The 10,238-nt window shown below is 48.4% G+C and overlaps 1 protein-coding gene across 1 annotated transcript in view; it reads right to left on the minus strand.

The window, feature by feature from the left end:
* The window catches only part of Tekt5 (tektin 5), a 37,871-nt gene extending 28,742 nt beyond the window's left edge, over window positions 1–9,129 (minus strand). Inside the window, exons 1-2 of the mRNA XM_021210020.1 lie at window positions 8,517–9,129; window positions 820–903 (exon numbers count right to left, since the gene is read on the minus strand). Coding sequence (XP_021065679.1) covers window positions 820–903; window positions 8,517–9,083 — 651 coding nt within the window. The 5' untranslated portion in view covers window positions 9,084–9,129. The remainder of the gene's footprint in view (window positions 1–819; window positions 904–8,516) is intronic.
* Between the last annotated feature and the right edge of the window lie 1,109 nt (window positions 9,130–10,238).

Raw genomic sequence — 10,238 nt, forward strand, 5'->3', positions numbered from 1 at the left:
CTCTCTCTCTCTCTCTCTCTCTCTCTGAATTGAACTTAGAGCCTAATATGAACTAGGCAGGCAATTCTACCACTGAGCTATCCCCCACACCCTCTTTTTATTTTATTTTATTTTATTTTATTTTATTTTATTTTATTTTATTTTGAAACACTGATTTGCCCAGACTATCCTTGAACTTATTTTATAGCCCATGCAGGTCTTGGCTTAGTGATCCTCTGGCCTCAACCCACTGTGTGTAGCTGGTATTACAGGCACGGAGAACTATATTTGGTTTCTTTTATGTAGCTAAAAATTAAAATAAAACTTAGCAACCACCTATGTGCAGAGTGATCACAGATTATTTTATCTTTAAATTAAGCCATGCACCTGAAGTGGTTTACAGTGTATAGTATATGCTTAATAAACACTATCTTTAGGATCAGGAGTAGCATTTGCCAAGCATACATGAAGCCTTTGGTTGGATTCCCACCACTGTATAAACTGGATGTCATAGTGTATGTCTGTAATCCCAGTGCTCGGAAGGTAGAAGCAGGAGGATTGGGGGTTCAAGGTCATCTTCAGCTACATAGTAAAGCTGAGGATTGCCTGGGCTACATGAGAACAAAAATAAATATATGTGCTTTTACTATTATCATGGTGCCATTCATGTGGCCATTTTAAAAATAACAAGATTAAAATAAAATAATCCCATTATATTTTGGTTTCTCCCCATCCCCACTCATGTTCTCTGAACCCAACTCCAGGGGCATCCTATCTGCTCTAGACAGGCCACTCTGATCAGCCAGCTGTCCTCTCTCCCACTTCCAGGTAGTACCTTACCCGGATAAGGTTTTTCTCCACGTTGTCATGGACCAGGTCAATGCCGATCCTTTTCTCCCTATTGTACAGACACTCCAGGGCCACCTATTGGAAAAATGGGAAAGAGGGTATATCCTATGGAGGCCTGGCTAGACACTGAGTGTAGTGACATAGGACCTACGCCTCGTGGGCTCTGTTCTCTGAGAAGCCTCGTGTTCCATGGGCCTTGTCACTGTGCTTTTGTGCCAGGGCCCCTGTATTCAAGGCAGGACGGGGATATGTCCTAGGAAGCAGAATAACTGGGATGGTTCCCCTTGGAATCACCTTGACAGGGCATTGAAACACCTAGAAACCAGGAATAGCGTTACGTGCCTTTGATCCCAAGACTCAGAAGACAGGAACAGGTGGATTTCTATGAGTTCCTGGCCAGCCATACATAGTGTGTTGCAGAACAGTCACAGCTACATAGTGAGCCTTGTCTAAAGAGAAAAGAGAATGAAACAAAGAAAGATGGACAGATGGACAGAGATAGAGAGAAGACAGATAGGTAGATAGAGATGGAAGATAGATGGATAATAGATAGATAGATAGATAGATAGATAGATAGATAGATGATAGATAGATAGATAGATGATAGATAGATAGATAGATAGATGATAGATAGATCTAAGAGATCACCAAAGCATGCCTCTGGGTGTGTCCATGAAGATGACTCCAGAGGTGATTAGCTTAGAAGGACCCAGACCTCATCAATGGATTAAGGTCAGAGGTTAGGTCTAGGGGGAAGTAGGTCACAGGAGTATATCTCACAGGCTCTGGTCTCTTCCTGTGTTTCCTCTTTGCTTCTTATTTTCCAGGAAGTGAACAACGTCTGTCACTCATTCCCACGGCCGTGATATTTGGGCCAACTGATTCTGGGTGAAATACTCTGACACTGTGAGTTGTCATCAGCAGGTATTGGTCACAGGGTCACATCCCTCCTACACCCTCCGAAGCTTCCCCAAACTACGATGACAGTAAAGCCAAGTTCTGCTGCCACTTCAAATGTGACCTGTCAGTGGCTGTCCTACTTCTAGGGTTCAAACTCAGGCTCAGCCACTTCTTACTGTGTGCACTTGGACACACTGGATAACCTCTCAGACCTCCTGTGTCTTCTTGCATATGTGGCATTATCTCCCCAATCAGGTTTGTTAGCAGACCATGTCCACCGCCAGGTGTCAACCCCTCATGCAGAACCTGTCTGAGATGGAGCATCTTCTCTGTCAGCGCCATCCATTTCCTGCGCTGGGCTCTCAGACTGAATAAAGAGGAGGGGACAAGCTTCCTGACTGTGGACACAGTGTGGCCAGCTGCCTCACACTCCTGCCACCATGATGGACTGCTCCCTCAAACTGTAAGTAATAAACCCCATCCCTCAGCTACTCTTGCAAGGAATTTTGTCATGGCATGAGAAATTGTCAGTGGTCCCTGTTGGGGTTTTGATGGCAATGCTCACCCTGCCCCATCAGCTCATATATTTGCATGCTTACTCCCCAGGTGGTGAACTGTTTAGGAAAGATTAGGAGATATGGCCTTGTTGGAGGTGATGTGGCCTTGTTGGAGGAGATGTGGCCTTGTTGGAAGGGCCTTATTGCAGAGTCGCTGGGGGTGGGTTTCAAAGGCCCACAACACCAGGCTAACTCCCTCTCTGCTGCCTGCAGATCAGGATGTAAAGCTCTCAGCTACTGCTCTAGCTGGCGCCATGCCTGTCTGCTTCCCACCATGATGACCACGGGTTAACCCTCTAAAACTGTAAGCAAGCTCCCAACCGAACGCTTTTGTAAGCGTTGCCTTGGTCATGGTGTCGCTTCACAGCAGTGGAACAGTGAAAACCAGTTCCTGTGGTGCTGCTCAAGCAAAAGGCAAGCTCCTGAAAGGAGCAGGGCCTGTGAGATCATGACAAGACTGCCACGGTCCCCGGCCTTCGTTCAGCTGTCTTGGGGACCTGAGCACAAGAGAAGGCAGGAGAATGAGCTGTTTGGTTATGGATGTTCTTCTAGGGATGAGGAACAGTGATCGTCCACCAGCCTGCCTGTGACATCATAAAGGCCAACAGGCTTAAGAAGTGAGCAGAGGGTCCTTGAAGCACAGGCACAGAAGAGCGGGGTCCAATGGCTTGTTGGCCAGGAGCTTCGGGGGCCCTCCTCTGAGGTCTGCTTGGCTCAGGTGTGGAGGCAAAGCCCAGTGAGTGCACAGACCGCCCTGTCACAGTGCAGCCTGCATTCCAAAGAGCAAGGAGAACATACCTAAAGAAATTCAAGATGGTTCAGTGCACGAAGGCACTTACCACCAAACCTAATGACCCGAGTTTGATCCCTAGGACCCACATGCCAGAAGAGAAGCAATACTTGCAAGTTGTCCTTTGAGCTCCACATACGTAGCACAGTGCACATGCGTGTGTGAATACACACACACACAAATGTACAATACAAAATAAATCATAATAAGGGATGCAATGAAAATAAGAGTACTCAGTAGGTGGTCAGGGAGGGAAAGACAGGTGGTGACTAGTAACAGGATATTTGAACTGGTTTCTAATTAGGGTGTGGCTCAGCCCTTAGCACACACCTTTAATCCCTTTGGCTGGAATATAGACATGCCCTTACTACATACTTTTAATCTCAAACAAGGTATGTAAAGGTATGTTCGTAGAATGAAGCACCCGTGTTTGAAAGTGATGTCTAATTGAGTGGCAGAAAAAATGATGAATCAGAGGGAGATTTGGCAGAATAGGATCTGCCCAACTCTCACGAGAAGAGAGGGAAGGGAAGCTACTTAGGGAGAGACAGACATCCAGGAGAAGAGAGTACAGCACAGGATACAGCAGAGTCCATGGAGAACAGCGCAGAAGAGTTGAGAGGGAGAGCAGAGCAGCCCAGAGAGGGAGGAGGAGGCAGTGCTACCAGGAGAGCTTTACTGAGACAGACTGACGAGAGAGCAAGCTAGACACGGGCCAAGACAGACTGACGAGAGAGCAAGCTAGACATGGGACAGAGACAGACTGATGAGAGAGCAAGCTAGACACGGGCCAAGACAGAGCGAGCAAGAGAACGAGAAGGAACCAGAAGATTAGGAAAGATTGCTGAAGTCAGTTTGAGGCCAGGCTGAGCAATTCAGAGGCTGAGAGAAGAGCCAGGTTGACTAAGTCAGCTGGGAGAGGAGTTTGGGCCAGGTCAGCTGAGTTGAACCACCCAGCCAGTGCTCAGAGAGAAAGGGTGAGCTTATTCAGCAGCAAACCTCAGAGGCCGAAATCACTCTAGGCCTAGGTTAGCAGACAGAGGCAGTAAACCTCAGAGACAATTATATCAGGCAAATAAAAGATACTTTTATTGTGACATGAACATGAGACAGAAAGGCAAAGACTGTAGGAATGATGAAGTTCCTGCAGTGCAAACGCCCTGGAGTGCGAGAAACAAGAAAGCCACTGGGACTGGAGTGGAGAGAGGAAGGCCAGAACCTTAGGAAGGAAATTCAGGATGGGTCTGGCAATATAGCTGCAGAGTGCTCGCTTTGTGGTTCCCAAGTACAGCATAAACCTAGTTTACTGGTGAATGTCTGTAATCCCAGCACTTGAGAGGTGAAGGCCGGAGAAACACGAGTTTAAGGTCATCCTGGGCTACATAGTGATTCTGAGGCAGCCTAGGCTACATGAAACAGTGTTCTACAACACCCTCCCCCACCAAAAAAAAAAAAAAAAAATGTTAAATTTAAGGAAGCCATCTAAGAACCAGTAGGAGAAGGATACACTCTATCTAGGTTGATATATTTGAAACCATGCCTTCCTCTGGCTACTGAGGTGAGGTGCCTGGGAGAGCATCAACATTCCTGTTGCTGAGAAGCATCTGGTCTGTGGTAGCCCGGGAGACAGGGAGTAGATAGAACTCAGGTATGTCTGGTGCCGGAGTCACCTGTGTTCAGGCAGAGCTGGGCTTCCAGACAAGCTGAGGGAATGAAAAGCCAGGGAAGGGAGAGCAAGACTTCCCATGATGCTTCATCTCTGCCCAAGCAGGGAGTGGGGGTGGGGGTGGGGGTGGGGGTGGGGAGAAGGGCAGAGCTCTCCCCAGATGGATTTGGGAGTTCCAGAGTGATAAGACCCTATACTATGACCTTTCCTGTCAATGTCCCAACATTGGTGTAGACATAGCTGTCAGGTGTATCAGGCTTTTACAGGTAGCCGAGCACACCCCCCACCCCACCCTCAGACCCCATGCTCCTGTGAGACCCAGAACTAATCCCCACAGTTGGAAACACACAGCCACCTTCCTCCCAGCACCCAGCTTCTCTACCCAAACCTTCTCCGGGGCTCCTCTGCAGCCAGCCAGGAGCCCCCCACCCCCCAGCTCTGGCAAACAGGCGAAAAAAGGGAAACCGGGATTCTGGAGACACAGCTATTGTGAGACAAAGTTAACATTTTGTCTTTTGTCCTAACCTCACTTCCTGCTTCAAATAAGACAATCAAATGCTCTCTGCAAACAGGAGCTTGTCATTTGAAATAGGATCCCTTCTTTTAGCTTTAGGACAAGAGCCACCTGCTGTGGGTGCCAGAGAGGAAGAGGGAGGAGAGAGAAGTGGGGAGGGAGGGAAGGGTCCTAGGCTTGGAGTTGGGTCTGCATTTGTCTCTGGAATCCTCATCGAGACAGAAAAGCTGGCTAAACTACAGCTGCTGAGCAACGATTATGGGCAACCCAGAGACATCTAAACATGAAAAGCTAGGGGCCTGGGAGGCCAAGGAAGTGTCCGGAGTGTCCACATGAAGATGGGTATTTACTTACTCAAAAGTGTCCACTGATAAATGTAGCAACTAGGGAAAGCTGGATGGAGGTACACACACGCATGCACTATATACACATGCACACATGTGCGCGCGCACGCACACACACACACANATACACACATGCATGCATGCACATATATACACATGCACACATGTGCACACACATGCACATATATGCAATGCACACATGTGTGCACACGCATATATACATGCATGCATGCATGCATATAGATACACACATGAACGCATACACACATGCACTCACATGTACACACTCACACACATGTGCACACACACCAAAAAAAAAAAACCTGAACATAGAGCTAACATGTGGCCCGCTATCACACTTGGTATGTACTTGAAGAACTAAGTTAGCATCCCATAGAAATACCTGCATCTCTGTGTTTGTAACTGTATTATTCACAGCAGCTAAGAAATGGAACCAATCTAGATAAAGAAAATGTGGAATATTCCATGGTGGGATTTATTCAGCCTAAAGAAAAACGCAATTCTTACACTTGTAGGAAGGTAAATGGAACTGGAAATCATGCTAAGTGAGATAAGTCGGATTCAGAGGCAAACAGATGCTCTCTGTTCTATGGTAGATCTGCAGCTGTGTGTGTGCATGCATGCATGTGTGCGTGTGTGTGTGTGCATGTGTGCGCGTGTGTGTGTGCATGTGTGATCTGTATTTCTATGTGCTGAGATTTGAGCTAAGATGTAAAGGGGGGTCATGAGAGGTCAAGAGGAAATCGTAGAGATGGACAACAAAGGGTAATGTTATGTTTGATAGCAAAGCCAAATGGGGAGGACCATCAGGGAGAGAAGGGAGCCTGACAGAGGTGGACGAGGCACGGAGGAGGTACAAGAGGACTGGTGTGGCATTTAGGGTGAGGAAGTTTGTCCATGTTGGAGAAAGTATGTCACTTGGGGGGTGGGGGTGGGGGTGGCTTTGTGGTTTCAAAAACCTACACCGGGCTGACTCCCTCTCTGCTGCCTGCAGATCAGGATGTAAAGCCCTCAGCTCCTGCTCCAGTGCTATGCCTACCTGCTTCCCCCATGATGATCATGGACTCACCCTCTAACTGTAAGCAAGACCCAAATAATAGTCCTTTAATCACAATGTCTTTCCACAACAACAGAACATTAAGTAACTAAGACAACTGAGGACCTTACATAGGCCTGTGTCTTAGAGTTTCCATTGCTATGAAGAGACATGACTAAGGCTACTTTTATAAAGGAAAACATTTAATTGGGGCTGGCTTACCGTTTCAGAGGTCAGTCCATTATCAGCATGGCAGCATCCAGGGCAGACATAGTACTGAGAGTTCTACATCTTCATTGAAAAAAAGCCTCCAGGGAGCTAGGAGGAGGGTCTCAGAGCCCACCCCCACAGTGACACACTTCCTCCAACAAGGCCACGCCTCCTAATAGTGCCACTCCCTGGGCCAAGCATATTCCAACCACCACAATGTGTATGTGCATGTGCACATCCATATTTGAGTGCTGGGTACTACATTCCACTTTAGACAAGGTGTACATCCAAAAGGTTGATAAGGATGCAAACAGACATCAGGGCAAGCAGCAGGCAGGGACCACTCTTGAACATGTCAGTTAGAAGACAGGTTCTTTGTCCCAGTGGAGCCTAATCCCAGTGTACATAGAAGACTAAGCCACAGAGGCAGGGGAGACAGTGTAGTCACAAGGTTGCTATGCAAGCCAGAGGAGCTGAGTTCCGATCAGCCAGGCCCAGAGCACATACTATGATCTCGGTTCTGGGAAGGCAAAGATAAAGATACCCAGAGGACCGTAAGTGAGCTACTAGTTTAGCGAGAGACTCTGCCCCAGAAAATAAGCTGGAGAGTAACTGAAGAAGCCACGTGATGTCCACCTCTCCTCTCCTCTATGTGTTGTATACAAATAGACACACAAAGTCAATTGTGGTATCAGTTAGAAGATGTTATCTCCAATATCCTAATGACCACAGCATGTGTGCACACACTTGCATAAGCAGGTACACAGTGTCTTATGGGATGACTGTTATTGATGTCAACTTGATTGGCTCTGAGATCAACTGAGAGGCTCTGGGAAGGTGTACGGGAATATTTCCTAAGACGGGAACCCTCCCCCACAGTGGGCAGCAACCATACTTGAAAAGGGTTTGAGAAAACCAGTGCAGCTTTTGCCTGCCTGCCTTCCTTCCTTGCCAGTGAGACCATCTACCCTATTGCAGCTGCTACTGCTCCTCCCCTTCAGAATTCAGCCTGCCAACAGGGACTGAAGGCCTGCAACTCTTTAGGACCCGCACCCCCCCACACACACCTCCACCACCAGACTGGGATTGCACCGAGCAGCTACAGGACTCTCAGCCCCTTCAGACGGCCATCGTCTCACTACTCAGTATGAATTGTGTAGACCAATCCAATAAATCCCCCATGTGGTCTATATTTGTTTTAGAGAACCCTGATTAGCACACCTAAGGAGAAAAGAAATTGTCCCAATCTGAAAACTCGCATCCGATTGTGGCTATTCTGAGTTGATGGAGATTATTATTATTTTTAAATTTATTTATTTTTGTTATGTGTGTATGAGTATTTTGCTTGCTTCCATGTCTATATACCACAAGCATGCAGTGCCCTGGGAGGCTAGAAGAGTGTTTCCGAGCCCGCGACATTAGAGTTCCAGGCCAGTGTGAGCTGCTGCCATGTGGGTGCTAGGAACCCGAACCCAGGTCCTCTGCAAGAACAACTGCTCTTAGCCCTGAGCTATCTCTCCAGAATCCACTCTTTTTCACCTTAAAAAAAATCTGACCGTGAAAGACAACGCAATTCAACCCACCTGGAAGGTGCCTGCCACCTTAACTCAGTATCAGCAGGTGCAGTGGTGTCTCCCTTCCCCCACTCACCTGCAAGGGACAGTTCACCTCCTCAGCGGCGCACTCCAAGCGCCTCTTGAGGGTGTCCATGCTGCTGTTCTCTGTCAGAAGCCTGTCCAGCTCATAGCACAACTCGGACTTCCAGAAACCTAGGTCGGATAGCCTCTGGCTCAAGTTCCGGGAGGTTCCCTCCTGCATCTGGTGTATCAACTGGTCCTTATCCTGCATGATCCGCAGGGAGTCGCCTGTCAGCCGGCTGGCCCAGAGTCGCGAGGCCTCTGCATTCCTGATCTGCAGATCATTGGAGCGGTCCCAGTCCCGTGGGGTGTAGCGACAGAAGAGCGCGGAGCGGAGCGAGGGCAGGATGGTGGGCGGCCGCCGGATGCCTGAGCATTCCTCGGGGACTGTCTGGGAGGTGGCGATCTTGTAGAAGACGCTGGGTCTCCAAGCGTTCAGGTAGCGGTATCCAGGCAGGTGAAAGGGTTGGTAGCACTCCTGTACCACAGGTTCCTGCCCAGCAGGGGGCAGCGCCTGCAAGCCACAGCCTTTCTTGGGGCCACAGAAACTCGCTGTCTGAGTGGTTCCAAGAAATTCCATCTTTCCCCATCAGCCCCACCAGGCAAAACTTTGCCCAGGGGGCCAGGGCATCCCAAGAGGTAGGAGCCGCGGGGCCTCTGTGACTTAGTGCTGGTGTCATAAAGCCTGGGTTAGGGTCTTTGTGCCGGGTCCTGGTCCTCCAGGTGGTTGAAGCCCCTATGATCTAAATAAAATGCAAAGAGAAGTGTGTTTAGGGCCTGAAGAGATGGTTTAGTGGCTAAGAGCATATAGTGCCCAACCAAAGGAGCTGAGTTCCTAGCAACCACGTCACAACCGCCGGCAATTCTGGCTCAAGGAGATCTAATTCCTCCACAGGAGCCCATGCACACAGATAAACACGAATACACATAATCAAAAGAAAAGAAGGCTTCTTTTGGAGACAGGGTTTCTCTGCATAGTCCTGGATGGAGCTTGCTTTGTAGACCAGGCTGGCCTCGAATTCTCAGAACTCCTGTGGCTCAGCCTTCTGAGTACTGGGATTGAAGGCTTGCACCACCACTCCCAGTGACTTTGTTTTTGTTTGTTTTTAGTGAGTGGAATTTTTCAATCCCACAAGTTTGGGCTCAAACGGCAGATGTCTGTCATTCTGGAAGAGCAAAGTCTGTCTTTCCAGAGCTTAATCAGTCTGGGCTGGGGAGCAAATCTAATGTGGTTCACACCTCTCACCCTGCGGGATCAGCTGGGCCAACATTAGCTGTCTTTGTAGATGGTCGTGAGCCACCATGTGGTTGCTGGGATTTGAACTCACGACCAGTCAGCGCTCTTAACCGCTGGGCCATCTCTCCAGCCCTGTTTCTTTATTCCCAAGATGATATCCAGAAGGTTCAATCATGCCTGCAGGAATCAAAATGGAGTCAGGAAGGTGGGGACGAGAAGACCATCCTCAGCTATCTGTGGTTTTGTTTTGTTTTGTTTTGTTTTGTTTTGAGACAAGGCTCCAGGTACCCTAGCTGACCTCAAACTTGATATGTGGCTGAGAAGAACCTTGAACTTTTAATTCTCCTTTTCGGGTCTCCTAAATGATGAGATTACAGGCCTCTGCCACGGCACTGCTTGGGCGGAGGTTTGAAGCCCAGGCCAGCATTCTACCAGCTATGTCCCAAGGCTCATGAGTTTGAGGGTATCCTGGGTTACATGCGACTGAGTCAAAACATC

This window comes from Mus pahari, chromosome 12 (genome assembly GCF_900095145.1).
Source record: "Mus pahari chromosome 12, PAHARI_EIJ_v1.1, whole genome shotgun sequence".
NCBI lineage: Eukaryota > Metazoa > Chordata > Mammalia > Rodentia > Muridae > Mus > Mus pahari.